The sequence below is a fragment of the Pristiophorus japonicus genome, chromosome 32, assembly GCF_044704955.1.
Source record: "Pristiophorus japonicus isolate sPriJap1 chromosome 32, sPriJap1.hap1, whole genome shotgun sequence".
Taxonomy (NCBI): domain Eukaryota; kingdom Metazoa; phylum Chordata; class Chondrichthyes; family Pristiophoridae; genus Pristiophorus; species Pristiophorus japonicus.
This window is the reverse complement of record NC_092008.1, coordinates 11,323,803-11,341,460: the sequence shown is the minus strand read 5'-3', so window position 1 is coordinate 11,341,460 and position 17,658 is coordinate 11,323,803. Positions and strand designations below refer to the sequence as shown.

At 51.5% G+C, this 17,658-nt stretch overlaps 1 protein-coding gene across 1 annotated transcript in view; it reads right to left on the bottom strand.

Annotated features, from left to right (window-relative positions):
- The window catches only part of imp4 (IMP U3 small nucleolar ribonucleoprotein 4), a 64,942-nt gene that overhangs the window by 24,311 nt on the left and 22,973 nt on the right, over nt 1–17,658 (bottom strand). Inside the window, exons 6-9 of the mRNA XM_070869041.1 lie at nt 15,795–15,949; nt 14,383–14,477; nt 8,824–8,897; nt 6,792–7,108 (exon numbers count right to left, since the gene is read on the bottom strand). Of these exons, the coding sequence (XP_070725142.1) occupies nt 6,996–7,108; nt 8,824–8,897; nt 14,383–14,477; nt 15,795–15,949 (437 nt within the window). The 3' untranslated portion in view covers nt 6,792–6,995. The remainder of the gene's footprint in view (nt 1–6,791; nt 7,109–8,823; nt 8,898–14,382; nt 14,478–15,794; nt 15,950–17,658) is intronic.

Below are 17,658 nucleotides of genomic sequence, written 5' to 3'. Positions count from 1 at the left end.
TGCCAGCGACTCCCACATCCCAGGAGCGAATACAAAAACCTGACCCAGCTGAGAGTGGCCACAGACCATTCAATCATCAACTCCCAGCCAGGGTTGGTCACTTTACTTGAATAAATTTAAGACAGAAATAGACAGTTTCTTAAACGATAAGGGAATAAAGGGTTATGGAGAGCAGGCAGGGAAGTGGACCCGAGTCCATGATCGGATCAGCCATGATCGTATTAAATGGCGGGGCAGGCCCAAAGGGCTGTGTGGCCTATTCCTGCTCCTATTTCTTATGAGGTGTTTTCTTTAATTTCTTGTGTTGTTTATGCTTTTGGGGGCATTCTCATTGATAGTAATGGGAGCTCATACAAACGGAGTTCCCATTACCAGTGAGAATACTTGATGTTCATTGGTGGTCGAGACCCGCGTGATCTCAGGATACGAATACGTACGTGGAAGACATGTTCCTGTACCCTGGACTGTGAAACTTGGCCTCCGACCGCGAACCGATGTTCCTCTGGGACCACCAGGTATTTTCTTTAATTTTCTTCAGGTCGGAGGCATTTGCTTGAAGGAAGCCTCCGACCGCATTTCCCTCCCCTCCCCATTATGCTTCTTTGATTGGTCAATGGTTGGTTGAAAACCTCAAGGCATGTGTAGGGGAGGGGAGGAAAACTAACTCGAGTCATTGAAGAGGAATACCACCAACGATGTCGCTGCAAGATCTTACAAATCCCGTAGGGTGACAGATGCACCAACGTTAGCGTCCTCGACCAGGCCAACATCTCCAGCATCGAAGCACTGACCACACTTGATCAGCTCCGCTGGGCAGGGCCACATCGTCCACATGCTAGACACGAGACTCCAAAAGCAAGCGCTCTACTCGGAACTCCTTCACGGCAAACGAGCCCCAGGTGGGCAGAGGAAACGTTACAAGGGACCACCCTCAAAGCCTCCCTGATAAAGTGCAACATCCCCACCGACACCTAAAAGTCCCTGGCCAAAGACCAGTCCGCCCTAAGTGGAGGAAGTGCATCCGGGAGGGCGCTGAGCACCTCGAGTCTCGTTGCCGAGAGCGTGCTGAAACCAAGCGCAGGCAGCGGAAGGAGCGTGCGGCAAACCAGTCCCACCCTCCCCTTCCCTCAACCACTGTCTGTCCCACCCTGTGACAGGGACTGTGGCTCTCATATTGGACTGTTCAGCCACCTAAGGACTCATTTTAAGAGTGGAAGCAAGTCTTCCTCGATTCTGAGGGACTGCCTATGATGATGAGATGCTACGATGAGACGATCACCGGCTTCTGTGGAGGGAAGATCTAGATGGGCTGAACGGCCCCCTTGTTTGCACCTTGACCACAACTTCGAGCACTGCCACCCGCGATTAACAAACAGCAACAACATTGTGGGAAGACCATCACCTCCACGTCTCCCCTCCCCCCAATCCGTGCACTACCCTGTGGTGGACATGTAATCGGCATGCCTTCTGGCTCACGATCCTGAAATTCCTATCCATCACCGCAGATCAAGCGGGCAGCTTCTCGGGACAACTTGGCAACAGCATCCACACCTCAAACAAAAAGAACATAAGAAATAGGAGTCGTCGGCCATTTGCCCCTTGAGCCTGCTCCGCCCTTCAATAAGATCGTGGCTGATCTGATCCTGGCCTCAGCTCCACTTCCCTGCCCTCTCCCCATAACCCTTCACTCCCTCATCTCCACCCTAAATATATTCAGTGACCCAGCCTCCACAGCTCTCTAGGGTAGAGAATTCCAAAGATTCACGACCCTCAGAAGAAATTCCTCATCTCCGTCTTAAATGGGCGACCCCTTATTCTGAAACTAAGCCCCCTAGATCTAGATTCCCCCACGAGGGTTCTGTGCTGGGACCCCAGCTGTTTACATTGTACATTAATGATTTAGACGAGGGGATTAAATGTAGTATCTCCAAATTTGCGGATGACATGAAGTTGGGTGGCAGTGTGAGCTGCGAGGAGGATGCTATGAGGCTGCAGAGTGACTTGGATAGGTTAGGTGAGTGGGCAAATGCATGGCAGATGAAGTACAATGTGGATAAATGTGAGGTTATCCACTTTGGTGGTAAAAACAGAGAGAGACTATTATCTGAATGGTGACAGATTCGGAAAAGGGGAGGTGCAACGAGACCTGGGTGTCATAGTGCACCAGTCATTGAAGGTTGGCATACAGGTACAGCAGGCGATTAAGAAATCAAATGGCATGTTGGCCTTCATAGTGAGGGGATTTGAGTACAGGAGCAGAGAGGTGTTACTACAGTTGTACAGAGCCTTGATGAGGCCACACCCGGAGTATTGTGTACAATTTTGGTCTCCTAACTTGAGGAAGAACATTCTTGCTATTGAGGGAGTGCAGCGAAGGTTCACCAGACTGATTCCCGGGATGGTGGGACTGACATATCAAGAAAGACTAGATCAACTGGGCTTGTATTCACTGGAGTTCAGAAGAATGAGAGGGGATCTCAGAAACGTTTAAAATTCTGACGGGTTTAGACAGGTTAGATGCAGGAAGAATGTTCCCGATGTTGAGGAAGTTCAGAAGCAGGGGTCACAGTCTAAGGATAAGGGGTAAGCCATTTAGGACCGAGATGAAGAGAAACTTTTTCACCCAGAGTGGTGAATCTGTGGAATTCTCTACCACAGAAAGTTGTTGATGCCAATTCACTAAATATATTCAAAAAGGAGCTAGATGTAGTCCTTACTACTAGGGGGATCAAGGGGTATGGTGAGAAAGCAGGAATGGGGTACTGAAGTTGCATGTTCAGCCATGAACTCATTGAATGGCAGTGCAGGCTCAAAGGGCCAAATGGCCTGCTCCTACACCTATTTTCTATGTCTATGTTTCTAACAGGCTATTGCTAACTAACAGAAAACAGCGAGTCGGGATAAATGGGTCGTTTTCCGGTTGGCAAACAGTAACTAGTGGGGTGCCACAGGGATCAGTGCTGCGTCCTCAACTATTTACAAGCTATATTAATGACTTGGATGAAGGGACAGAGTGTAATGTAGCCAAGTTTGCTGATAATACAAAGATGGGTGGGAAAGCAAATTGTGAAGACACAAAACATCTGCAAAGGGATATATAGATAGGCTCAGTGAGTGGGCAAAAAAATTGGCAGGTGGAGTATAATGTGGGAAAATGTGAGGTTATCCACTTTGGCAAAAAAAAAATAGAAAAGCAAATTATAATTTAAATGGAGAAAAATTACAAAGTGCTGCAGTACAGAGACACATGTGGGTCCTTGTACATGAAACACGAAAAGTTAGTATGCAGGTACAGCAAGTAATCAGGAAGGTAAATGGAATGTTGGCCTTTATTGCAAGGAGGATAGAGTATAAAAGCAGGGAATTCTTGCTACAGCTGTACAAGGTATTGGTGAGGCCACACCTGGAATACTGCATAGTTTTAGACTCCGTATTTAAGGAAGGATACATTTGCATTGGAGGCTGTTGAGAGAAAGTTCACTAGGTTGATTCCGGAGATGAGGGGGTTGACTTATGATAGGTTGAGCCTATGCACATTGGAGTTTAGAAGAATGAGTTGTAAGACAATGAGGGGTCTCGACAAGGTGGATACAGAGGGGATATTTCCACATGGGACCTAAAACTAGGGGACATAGTCTTAGAATAAGGGGCCGCCATTTAAAACTGAGACGAGGAGGAATTTATTCTCTGAGTTGTAAATCTGTGAAATTCTCTGCCCCAGAGAGCTGTGGAGGATGGGTCATTGAATATATTTAAGGCGGAGACAAGATTGTTGAGCGATAAGGGTGTAAAAGGTTACGGGGAACAGGCAGGGAAGTGGAGCTGAGTCCATGATCGGATCAGCCATGATCTTATTGAATGGTGGAGCAGGCTCGAGGGGCCAAATGGACGACTCCTGCTCCTATTTATCTTCTTATATTCTATACTCCAATGAGTATAGGTCCAACCTGCTCAACTTTTCTTCATATGACAACCCTTCATCTCTGGAATCAAACTCAGGAACCTTCACTGAACTGCCTCCAGCGCAAGTATATCCTGCCTTCAAATACGTGAGAGAGAGAGAGAGAGAGGAAAGCGAGCAGCGAACCGTCAGAGGGTCAGGTTCAGCTCGATGCCTCCCCGCAGCTGTGGGATACACAACATTTCAGCCCGCACACAAACGGCCGGTTGGTTGAAGTCATTGAAAGCAAACATGCCGGTGCAGCAAGCAGTTAGGAAGGCAAATGGTATGTTGGCCTTCATTGCGAGAGGATTTGAGTACAGGAGCAAGGATATCTTACTCCAGTTATACAGGGCCCTGGTGAGACCACACCTGGAGTACTGTGTGCAGTTTTGGTCTCCTTACCTAAGGAAGGATATACTTACCATAGAGGGAGTGCAGCGAAGGTTCACCAGACTGATTCCTGAGATGGCAGGACTGACATATGAAGAAAGACTGGATCGACTGGGCTTATATTCACTTGAATTTAGATGAGAGGGGATCTCATAGAAACATAAAATTCTGACGGGATTGGACAGGTTAGATGCAGGAAGAATGTTCCTGATGTTGGGGAAGCCCAGAACCAGGGGTCACAGTTTAAAGATGAGGGGTAATCCATTTAGGACTGAGATGAGGAGAAACTTCTTCACTCAGAATTGCGAACCTTTGGAATTCTCTACCACAGAAATTTGTTGAGGCCAGTTCGTTAGATATATTCAAAAAGGAGTTAGATGTGGCCCTTACAGCTAAAGGGATCAGGGGGTATGGAGAGAAAGCAGGAATGGGGTACTGAGGGAATGATCAGCCATGATCTTATTGAATGGCGGTGCAGGCTCGAAGGGCCGAATGGCCTACTCCTGCACCTACTTTCTATGAAACGCATAAAATTCTGACTGGGTTGGACAGACTGGATGCAGGGAGGATGTTTCCCCTGGGGCTGGGAAGTCTAGAACAAGAGGTCACGGTCTGAGGATACGTGGTGGGAAATTTAAGACCGAGATGAGGAGAGATTTTCTCACTCGGAGGGTGGTAAACCTGTGGAATTCTCTACCACAGAAGGCTGTGGAGGCCAAGTCACTGAATATATTTAAGAGGGAGATAGATAGATTTCTAGAAACAAAAGGCATCAAGGGGTATGGGGGAAAAAGTAGAAATATGGTGTTGAGATAGAGGATCAGCCATGATCATATTGAATGGCGGTGCAGACTCGAAGGGCTAAATGGCCTACTCCTGCTCCTATTTGCTATGTTTCTATGTTGAGTTACTGGAGGTGCTTCAGACGCCCATGGATCCTGCACCTTCAGTGTGGGCCCAGAACTTGGAATGTTCGATGTGACCCTCCCAGCCAGCGGTGCTTGTTATTGAGCCCTTGCATTGTGAGCACGTCAAGGGCCACAGTGCAGGCTGACAACTCCCTCGTCTCACCCCTCCGGGATGTGGTCACAAGCCTGGGTCGACCGGCTCAAACACCCCGGTCACTCCCTTTCACACCGCGTTCGTGGACCGGGAGTCAGACTGGGGCGGGGAAAACGGGGAGCTTCGCACCTCGTCACGTTTCACCCGCCATTAAGTCGGAGGAACAATCGGGGTGGCATTGGGCTTCGAGAGGCATTTTAATTCGCCGATACGTTGTGGCCCGAAACATTCGAGGCCATACAGCAACATTTTACTCCCAAACAAGCGCTCGACCAGTCAACCCGCCGTCAAGTCTGTAAATCGGGATTGATCCCGAGAGGAGATTCGTAGCCCCCCACCCACACGAGGATCCCAGCTGCTGAATTCTCAGCTCAGTGTTCAACACACGAGAGCATCCTCCCCAACACCCCACCCGATACTCTCCCTGTGCACAGTTAGCCCCTCAAGCGGGGCAGCCGTTGATGCTCAACACTTGGCCCCCGGCCTGTGAGTACCATCGGAGCAGGCCGGGGAGTGGCAAGATCCAGGTCTGTGATTGGAGCGTGGGCAGGTACTGCAGGAGCGAGCTCGGGGCGGCGAGAGACTGTAGAGCGATGTGATCGGGGCCCAGGAGAGGCGTGAGTTCGGGGCCAGAAGAGCCGAGGACCCAGGGGCAGCACGGGCCCAGCCCACACTGTGTGAGATATGTGGGCGCACTGGGTCCGTGCAGCAGAGCTGGTCTCCAGTCGTCCTGGTTAACCCTTGCCCCTGGACCAAGACCTCGCTCTGTCAAGCCCCGTGTGGTGGCTGGTGTGCAACGGTCACCCCACGTTAAAACAATCCACCCACAGGCATCTTCCGCCCTTCAGGATGTAGTTCGGGATCCAGAATATTAGGTCCTCCATTGAAACACTGAACTTTTTGGCGTGGAAGCAAGTCATCCTCGACTCGAGGCATGGTCCACGATGACGACACTTGGCCTCAGCAAAAGTGAGAAGCTACCCGGGATTCCCCGAGGGCTCCCCGGTGACCTCGTCCCTGGGAAAGTCTGGGATTGGGCTCGGCCGCGATTGGTCAAATATCCCCGCGGGTGCTCGCTGTGTCTGGGCACGGGGAATGGCTCCCTGGTCGAGGGATCGGAAGGCGGGCGATGGAACGCACGTCCCAGCGAGAGTCTGCGACCTTCGCGAGAGGATGAACGAAAAGATAGCCCTGTCTGTGCTCAGTCCCAGGCAAACTCCCCGATCAAATTGGTGACTGGATTTAAACACAGGTCTGGTTAATAACCAGCAACAGATCCTGGTCATCTGGCATTTACACAGACTGGTGATCTGGACCATTAACTGGTTGGTCCTGGTTACCTGGCTTACTAACGGTGACAGGTCCTGGTTAAGAATCGGTGGCAACTCCAGATTACCTGGTTTATTGGAAATTTTCAGCAGAGCTCCACCGGTAAATAAACAGTTTTGTAAATGATGCAACGAATGCAGATTGTCAAATTGAATGGTGGCCACATCATTGCGAGAGCCAGAGCTCACTGTCCTGGGTCTTGCTCCCTCTCAAACACTGACGGCCCCTCCTCGCCTGCAGGACCACAGGGGACGGGACGGGACGCCCCAGCTCACTCGGTGCTCAGGTATCTCTTCTTCTTGGCGGTGTGCGTGTACGGATGCCAGCGCCATTCCGTGTCCGAGGTGTTTTCGTTCTCCAAGGTCCCCAGCTTGATCTGATACACTGCCAGAGGGAGAGGAGACAGACAGACAGAGAGAAAGTGTTATCAGTTATCGGACCGGCACGGTTCAAGTCACAAGAGCTGAGGCACATGCCGCGTCGAGTCACCAACTGTGGAAATAGGACAAAGGGACTTATCAAATGGTCCCGCACAGAAACCGGCCAATCAAATCTGCTGTAATGTTTCCTCCACAAACCACTCGAATCCCACTCTACATTCACTGCCCGTATCCTTTAATATCCCACCCAGTCTAATCCCACTCTCCTCCCTCACTCCCCCCTTTAATATCCCACCCAGTTTAATCCCACTCTCCGTCACCTTTTAATATCCCACCCAGTCTAATCCCACTCTGCCCCCCCCTCACTCCCCATACCCTTTAATACCATACCCAGTCTAATCCCACTCTCCTCCCTCACTCCCCCCTTTAATATCCCACCCAGTCTAATCCCACTCTCCCCATACCTTTTAATATCCCACCCAGTCTAATCCCACTCTCCCCATACCTTTTAATATCCCACCCAGTCTAATCCCACTCTCCCCCTCACTCATTAATATCCCACCAATCACCTTCCAATGCCTCCCCCAAGTGGCCTGTTTCTTCACGTGCGGCCACAGCGTCCCAGACTAACTGAGCGCGAGTGACCTCATCACCGAGTATGGTTCTCCCGTAGAGGGACAGGCCAAGTTCGGCACAGCGCCGCCTGAGCAGGTGACCGGCACCATTGTGCTCCAGGCAACCCGAGAGCAATGCCACGAGATGGGCCACTTGTGGCTTCCAAAGCTCAAACAGCCCTCCCAGACCAAGCAGTGGGCACGCTGACGATGGTCTTACCCATGGGGAGTACAGCTATGCCAAGTGGTGGAGGCCAGTCACATCCTGTGCACACAGGCACTTCCTGCCTAGCTCAGGATAGTTGGACACTTATCAGTCAACATTTTGAAACTGCCTGTGGAATGGAGTATATCAGAGGCGGTCCCTCGAAGAGAGGATGACTTGCTTCCACGCCAAAAAAGGGACGAGTTCACAGGTGTTTCAATGAAGGACCCAAACTACATCCCGAAGGGTGGGAGATGCCTGTGGGTGGATTGTTTTAACGTGGGGTGACCGTTGCACACCAGCCACCACACGGGGCTTGACAGAGCGAGGTCTGGGTCCAGGGGCAAGGGTTAACCAGGACGACTGGAGACCAGCTCTGCTGCACGGACCCAGTGCGCTCACATATCGCACACAGTGTGGGCTGGGCCCGTGCTGCCCCTGGGCCCCGATCACGTCCCTCTACAGTCTCTCGCCGCTCCGACGTCGCCGCTCCTGTTGTATCTGCCCACGCTCCAATCACCGACCTGGACCTTACTAATGTCCCTCTTCGCTGCCGTCGCCCTCCTGCACCAGCTCGTGCTGCTCCCTGGAGTGGCATGTCTCCTCGCTGCTCCCGGGCCGCTCGTCTCTGCTCCTTTTACGGCCCCGACCTGCCGCTGGTGTTCCCTCGCAGGTCGGGGCCTCCAGGCTGCCGATAACACTGCAGGTGCAGGCTTCGGCCAGTAGGTGTCACTGCGGAGCGAGGTTTGAAATCTCTCCCTCCCCCATTTTGTAGATGTAAGTAACCTCATTGACTGCGTGTGGGCAGTACAGCGGGCTGCTTACTGATCCCAGGGAAAGTCTGGATGCTCAGCAGTATCCAAAAGACTGTGCGTTGGGTCATGTGGAGGGTGCACTTACGTTTCATTTCAAACCTGGGCCCCACTTCAGACAGCTCGATGTTCCTGTGATCCACCTTTCTGTACACGTGATGCCTGGATTGGGAAGCAGCAGACAATGGGAAAGGTTACAATTGGTCGTTGTGCACTCCACCCCCCCCGCCCGCCCTTGTGAAGGGTCTGCTGGGGTACAGGATCACAAACACACTCTGCTACCTCTTCAACTGGCCGTCCTTGATACGTGGAGCATAAACAGTGACTGTTAACAACCGCCATAGGAGAGCCATTCGACCACGGGGGGAAACCACCAACCTGACTGACCTCAGCCGACAAACACGGGAACATTTTGCACAGGACATGTGGCAACAAACTTCATGGCTGATTCTCCCCTCCCCCACAACCCCAGCACTGTAGCCAAGAACTAACTCAATTAGGACCGGGGGCGGCGGGGTGAAACTATTCTTCCGATGCCCTCAAAACAATTCACTGGCTGTGAAGTACTTTGGGATGTCAGCCGTGGCTCACTGGGCAGCACCCTCGCCTTGGGAGTCAGGAGGTCGCGGATTCAAGTCCCACTCCAGGGACTGGAGCACAAAAATCCAGGCTGACACTCCCAGTGCGGTGCTGAGGGAGCCCCGCACTGCCGGAGGTGCCGTCTTTCGGATGAGACGTCAAACCGAGATCCTGTCTACTCTCTCGGATGGATGTAAAAGATCCCATGGCACTATTTCGAAGACGACCACGGGAATTCTCTCCGGTGTCCTGGGGCCAATACTTATCCACCAATCAACATAACAAAAACAGATTATCTGGGTGATTATCACATTGTTGCTTGTGGGAGCTTGCGGTGCACGAATTGGCCGCCACATTGCCTACATTACAACAGTGATTATACTTCAAAAGTACTTCATTGGCTGTAAAGTACTTTGAGACGTAAGGTGCTATATAAATGCAAGTCTTTCTTTTTATGTCCCGAGACTGTGACAGGCACGATATAAATGCAAGTTCTCCTCCTTTCCAAAACTCCTAAAACTGGAACAACCCAAAACCAGATACAGGCTGATGGGAGAGAGGAAGTCTGATCAACATTTCAGGCAGGCCAGAAGAATCAGCTCAGAAATTGCAGAATGAGTTGGACAAAATATTTAAGTGGGTGGAACAGTGGCAGACATTTAATTCGGACAAATGCAGAGTACTGCACACAGGAAGCGACAATAGGGACACACTCAGTGAAGCGGAGAAAGATCGAGGAGACTGAACATGTCCAACCAACGCAGCGGACAAATCAATGTTAAACATTACAGACAAGACGGTGAAGAACTAGTCAGAGGAAGTGGTGATCAGTGCATACAGGGCTCTGATCAGACCACATCTTGAGCACGGTGTCCAGTTCTCGGCATCGACACCCGAGGGAGATATCCCGGGGTTCAAGGTGATGCAGAGAAGAGGCAGCACCCGAGTTATGAGGACAGACCGGAGAGACGAGGGACTGGAAGTTCGGTCTTCTGCTGCCCCTGTAGGGGCGGCAATGGCAGTGGAAAGCAGTTGGGGCCCGGGCGGCCAGCTCCCAGCACCTCGCTGGGACATTCGGTGCCGGTGTAGACGGGGGCGGAGCAGTACGGCCCGGGAGAGGCACGCCCGTGTGCAATGGTTCGATTTTTGGATGGCGCCCCCTGGCGGGAACCCCTGTGAAAGCGGGCGTCCCAAGCTGCAGCGGCCGCTGTGAGGGAAGTAATGCCGACCCCAGGTAAACGGGATTGTTTTTTTGTGAGTTGTGTTGCGGTGGTGTGAGCTACATATTGGGAATGTTTTTGCTGTTTTTTATTTCCAGGTTTCCCCTCCCCCACCAGGCCTCTCTCATGACGCTCAGGGGCCAGCTCCTGAGCCCGGGATTTTCCCTTGCTCAACCAGCCATGCGCCCTCAAGGAGGCACGCAACACCTCCCTCGTCACCCTGCTCCAAACGCCGGGCCCAGCTGATGAATTTTGCGGCGGCAGACGCAAACCATTTACCGCCCCGCCCGGGCGCGAGCGGATTTCCGCCCCATGGGCTTTTCAGGCCGAAAACAGGGGAGTCCACGAGATGACCCAATCGAGGTACACAGGATAAGTCACGGAATGGAAAGGCGAACCCAGATTATTACTCCAAGTGCAACAGCGAGAGGAAGACAAGGGGATACAGATTTAGGTCAATTTAGGATTGGTATCAGGAAGTCCTTCATACAGAGAGGGACCGGACTCTGGGATAGAGCAAAGGAGGGAAACGCTGGCATCAAGAACCAATACTGCAATGGGGGTGGGGTGGGGGGGCGACAATGTAGGGTCCCTCCCAATAGATGGCTCGTCTGGCCTTACTACTATAATTATCCTGACTCCATCCCTCTGTCTGTCTGAGGCTGAACCAGACTCTTCGCAACCTCGCTGTCATATTTGAGCCCGAAAGGAGCTTCCGGCCACATATCTACAGCATAACTAAAACTGCCTATTTCCACCTCCGTAACATCGCCCGTCTCCGCCCTTGTCTCAGCTCATCCGTTGTTGAAGTCCTTATCCGTGCCTTTGTTACATCCAGACATGACTATTCCAACGCACTTCTGGCTGGCCTCCCACATTCTACTGACGTAGACTCGAGGTGATCCAAATCTCGGCTGCCCCCGTGTCCTAACTCGCACCAAGTCCCGCTCACCCATCACCCCCTGTGCTCACTGCCCCCGTGTCCTAACTCACACCGAGTCCCGCTCACCCATCACCCCCTGTGCTCGCTAACCTACATTGGCTCCTGGTTAAGCAATGCCTCAATTTCAAAATTCTCATTTTTATATTCAAATCCCTCTGTGGGCCCTCAACCCTCCCCATCTCTGTAACCTGCTCCAGCCCCTACACCCCTCCCTATCTCTGTAACCCCCTCCAGCCCCTACACCCCTCCCCATCTCTAACCTCCTCCAGCCCCTACACCCCTCCCTATAACCCCCTCCAGCCCCTACACCCCTCCCTATCTCTGTAACCCCCTCCAGCTCCACAACCCCCAAGATATCTACGCACCTCTAATTCTGCCCCCTTGAGCATCCCCGATTATAAATCGCTCAACCATCGGTGGTCCTGCCTTCTGTTGCCTGGGCCCCAAGCTCTAGAACTCCCTCCCTAAACCTCTCCGCCTCTTTTTCTTCCCTCAGAATGCTTTTTAAAAGCGACCTCTTTGACGCAGCTTTTGGTCATCTGCACTAATTTCTATTTATGCGGCTTGGTGTCAAATTTTTTAAATCGCATAATACTCCTGTTAAGCACCTTGGGACGTTTCAGTACGTTAAAGGCGCTATATAAATACAGGTTGTTGTTGTTGTGAGATTCCAGTAATGATAATGACAGAAGATAAACAGGATGGATTTGACGATGTTCTAAAACAGCTCTCCACTTGGGAAGATGAAATCTGTGGATCCCTGTCTCACTGAATTTAATGAGCATTCTTCACAGGCAAAGCTCAAGACCACAAGACTCCCCCCCCCCCCACCCCCGCAACAAAAATGGCCAGAGGTGAACCGGGGGACAGTCGGAGGCTGAAGCACTGACTGACTGGGTGCCCAGCTCAAACTCCAAACCCCTCCTGTCGGAGGATGCTAACTCCTGCTGTACTAGCACTACCCTCCCGGTCTCTCCCGAGGGTGCTGCTTCACGCTGGGGGTCCATAGTACCAGCCCTCCCCCACTCCTTCCCTCCCCACCCACGGTCAACTCCCCCCACGTGGCTATTTTCCCACCCCATCATAGCCTTCAAACTGGGCAAAAATTTGTCAGATGGAGTATAATGTTGGAAAGTGTGAGGTCATGCACAATGGCAGAAAAAAAAAATCAAAGAGCAAGTTATTATTTAAATGGAGAAAGATTGCAAAGTGCTGCAGTACAGCGGGACCTGGGGGTTACTTGTGCATGAAACACAAAAGGATAGTCTGCAGGTACAGCAAGTGATCAGGAAGGCCAATGGTATCTTGGCCTTTATTGCAAAGGAGATGGAGTATAAAAGCAGGGAAATCTTGCACCAGTTATACAGGGTATTGGTGAGGCCACACCTGGAGTACTACGTGCAGTTTTGGTTTCCATATTTACGAAAGGATATACTTGCTTTGGAGGCAGTTCAGAGAAGGTTCACTCGGTTGATTCCGGGGATGAGGGGGGTTGATTTATGAGGAAAGGTTGAGGAGGTTAGGCCTCTACTCATTGGAATTCAGAAGAATGAGAGGTGATCTTATCGAAACGTATAAGGTTATGAGGGGGCTCGACAAGGTGGATGCAGAGAGGATGTTTCCACTGATGGGGGAGACTGGAACTAGGGGGCATGGTCTTAGAATAAGGGGCCGCCCATTTAAAACTGAGATGAGGAGGAATTTCTTCTCTCAGAGGGTTGTAAATCTGTGGAATTCGCTGCCTCAGAGAGCTGTGGAAGCCGGGCCATTGAATAAATTTAAAGACAGAAATAGACAGTTTCTTAACTGATAAGTGAATAAGGGGGCGGGCAGGGAAGTGGAGCTGAGTCCATGATCGGATCAGCCATGATCGTATTAAATGGCGGAGCAGGCTCGAGGGGCCGAATGGCCGACTCCTGCTCCTATTTCTTATGTTCTTATGCTCAACCCTCAAATAAAGCACTCGCTTGGTATAGTCTGTGCTAAGTATCTCCGCTGGCTGGTGCCATTGCTGCCCGCCGGGTGAACTCTAGGGTCTAAGCAGACTCTGGCACGGGGGTATTTTCACCACATGGCAAAAGCTGTGCCGATGGTGGTGTTGTTCTCGCCTCCCCTTTGCCTCGGTTGGCACTGGAGCGGCAAGTATCCATCTCTGGGGCCTGCTGCTGCAGAGCACTGAGCTCCAGTGAGAGAGCGGCGATGGGCCGAATGGCCATATCCTGAACATAACATAAGAAATAGGAGCAGGAGTCGGCCATACGGCCCCTCGAGCCTGCTCCGCCATTTAATACGATCATGGCTGATCCTATCATGGACTCAGCTCCACTTCCCTGCCCGCCCCCTTATCGGTTAAGAAACTGTCTATTTCTGTCTTAAATATATTCAATGTCCCGGCTTCCACAGCTCTCTGAGGCAGCGAATTCCACAGATTTACAACCCTCTCAGTTTTAAATGGGCGGCCCCTTATTCTAAGACCATGCCCCCTAGTTCTAGTCTCCCCCATCAGTGGAAACATCCTCTCTGCATCCACCTTGTCAAGCCCCCTCATAATCTTATACGTTTCGATAAGATCACCTCTCATTCTTCTGAATTCCAATGAGTAGAGGCCCAACCTCCTCAACCTTTCCTCATAAGTCAACCCCCTCATCCCCGGAATCAACCGAGTGAACCTTCTCTGAACTGCCTTCAAAGCAAGTATATCCTTTTGTAAATATGGAAACCAAAACTGCACGCAGTACTCCAGGTGTGGCCTCACCAATACCCTGTATAACTGGAGCAAGACTTCCCTGCTTTTATACTCCATCACCGTGCCGAAGGTCAGCAGAGCGGATACAGAAAGGGATGTCGAGAGTGGTAGCCGAGGAGACCCCCCGCGATCACCACAGGCAGCCAGACCTTCACATACCTGAAGGAGATGTAGTCATCCTCGTTCGCAAACGTAATCACCCTCCGGCTGTCGTCTTTCGGGACTGGGAATAAATACTTCAGGATGCTGGATATCTGCGGGACGACAAGGCAGCACTCAGGCAGGAAGCAAACAAGCCAGTGTTGAGTCGCTGGCAACCGACACGCAGCATGGGATCAAATGGCTTCAACAATATAACTGGGTCTGGGTCAGACTCGTAACTGACCACCAGGTGTGGCAAAGGACAGTACCATCAAACACTCCCAGAGCAGGTACAGGGGGTTAGATACAGAGTAAAGCTCCCTCTACACTGTCCCATCAAACACTCCCAGGGCAGGTACAGCACGGGTTAGATAGAGAGTAAATCTCCCTCTACACTGTCCCATCAAACACTCCCAGAGCAGGTACAGGGGGTTAGATACAGAGTAAAGCTCCCTCTACACTGTCCCATCAAACACTCCCAGGGCAGGTACAGCACGGGTTAGATACAGAGTAAATCTCCCTCTACACTGTCCCATCAAACACTCCCAGAGCAGGTACAGGGGGTTAGATACAGAGTAAAGCTCCCTCTACACTGTCCCATCAAACACTCCCAGGGCAGGTACAGCACGGGTTAGATACAGAGTAAAGCTCCCGCTACACTGTCCCATCAAACACTCCCAGGGCAGGTACAGCACGGGGTTAGATACAGAGTAAAGCTCCCTCTACACTGTCCCATCAAACACTCCCAGGGCAGGTACAGGGGGTTAGATACAGAGTAAAGCTCCCTCTACACTGTCCCATCAAACACTCCCAGGGCAGGTACAGCACGGGTTAGATACAGAGTAAAGCTCCCTCTCGATGCTGAAGGGAAGAAACATGTTTATCATAAAATTGTGCCATTCCCGCCTTCAACATGTCTCAAAGTGCGTCACATGCAATGAATTAGAGTTAAATGCGGTCACTATTCGGCAGGTAAATGTGGCAGCGACCTTTTACACAACAGCTCAACAACTGCAATGCGATAAATGACCCGATAACCTGTTTGTTGGTTGAGGGAGGAATGTTTCCCTAGGACACCGGGAAAACTCCTCTGCTCTTTTCCCAATTGTGCCTGCACCCAAACAGACCGACGGTCCTCGGCTCACCGGCACGTCCAAAAGACGGCACCTCAGACCATCTCCGCGAGCATCGGTCCAGATTACAGGGTTCGAATCCTGGACCTTCTGACTCGCGGTGGGGGGGGGGGGGGGTGGAGGGTAATAACAGCGGCTGAACCAAACTGACACTAAGAAGATGTGGTAAATGAAGTGGTTCCGGCGACAGTGAGCTTGGGTTTTTACATGTGTGCCGAGTGTAGGAGAGACCAGAGACCCTGGGGGTGGGGAGCAATGAGCCTCAGCGGGGACGCCCAGACCTCCCCCCGTACCTACCCTCTGGCCGAGGCGCGAGGTCAGGTTGTGGAAGACGAGGTGTGGGTATGCCTCCGACATGGTGCCAATGTCCGGGATATCGTGTCGCATCACCACGTTGGACAGGGTGAAGTATGCAGTTGGACCAAAGGGTAGGTGGCACACGATAAGCCCGTCTGGAAGAAGCACGGGGAAGAGACAGAAAACAAACGGATTAGCAGAGGCTTCAGGCGGCAGCATCCAGATGGTAGGAGATTCCCAGGCATCCCTCAGAAGTATCAGCACAGGCTTCCGATCACTCGCTCTCACCGCACACATACAACCGGCCTTTCCACCATCTCATCATCATAGGCAGTCCCACAAACGAGGATTACTTGCTCCCACACCAAAAGGGATAAGTTCATCGATGTTTCAATGGAGGACCCAACATTCCAGTCCTGTACTCCAGGGGATTTTTTTAACGTGGGGTGGCCGTTGCACACCAGCCACCACACAGGCTTGTCAGAGCTAGGTCTTGATCCAGTGGCAAGGGTAAACCAGGACAATTGGAGACCAGCTCTGCTGCACGGACCCAGTGCGCGCACACATATCGCAGTGTGGGCTGGCCCGTGCTGCCCCTGGGCCCTCGGCTCTTCTGGGCCCCGCAAACTCATTTGCCGCACAAACAACGCTCTTCCGCCACAAACATGCGTTCACAACAGATAGGAGCAACATAACAGGAAGTTAAAAGATCTTCTCTCAACTGTTCCCCATTACTAGTCCAGTACATAACCACTATGCTACCGTTCCCTTGTCTGCCCCAAAAAACAACGAGGAACGTAAAGTGGAACTGCAAAAGTAAATTTTATGGGAATATAAAGAGAAATGAATCCACCATCTACAACCCACAAGTCAGGAGTGTGATGGAACACTCTCCACTTGCCTGGATGAGTTGCAGCTCCAACAACACTCGAGAAGCTCGACACCATCCAGGACAAAGCAGCCCCGCTCGATGGGCCACGCTCCCCACCACCTTCAACACTCACTCTCTCCACCACCGGCGCACCGTGGTTGCAGTGTGCACCGTCTACAAGATGCATCGCGGCAACTCGCCAAGGCTTCTTCGGCAGCACCTCCCAAACCCGCGACCTCTACCGCCTAGAAGGTCAAGGGCAGCAGGTCCATGGTAACACCACCCCCTCCACGTTCCCCTCCCAGTCACACACCATCCTGACTTGGAAATATATCGGCCGTTCCTCCATCGTCGCTGGGTCACAATCCTGGAACTCCCTCCCTAACATAGAAAATAGGTGCAGGAGTAGGCCATTCGGCCCTTCGAGCCTGCACCACCATTCAATATGATGCATTTCAGTATCCCATTGTTGCTTTCTCTCCATACCCCTTGATCCCTTTAGCCGTAAGGGCCACATCGAACTCTCTTTTGAATATATCGAACGAACTGGCCTCAACAACTTTCTGTGGTAGAGAATTCCACAGGTTCTCAACTCTCTGAGTGAAGAAGTTTCTCCTCATCTCGGTCCTAAATGGCCTACCCCTTATCCTTAGAGTGTGACCCCTGGTTCTGGACTTCCCCAACATTGGGAACATTCTTCCTGCATCTAACCTGTCTAGTCCCATCAGAATTTTATGTTTCTATGAGATCCCCTTTCATTCTTCTAAACTCCAGTGAATATAAGCCTAGTCGATCCAGTTTTTCTTTCGATGTCAGTCCTGCCATCCCAGGAATCAGTCTGGTGAACCTTCGCTGCACTCCCTCAATAGTAAGAATGTCCTTCCTCAGATTAAGAGACCAAAACTGTACACAATATTCCAGGTGAGGCCTCATCAAGGCCCTGTACAACTGCAGTAAGACCTCCCTGCTCCTATACTCAAATCCCCTCGCGAT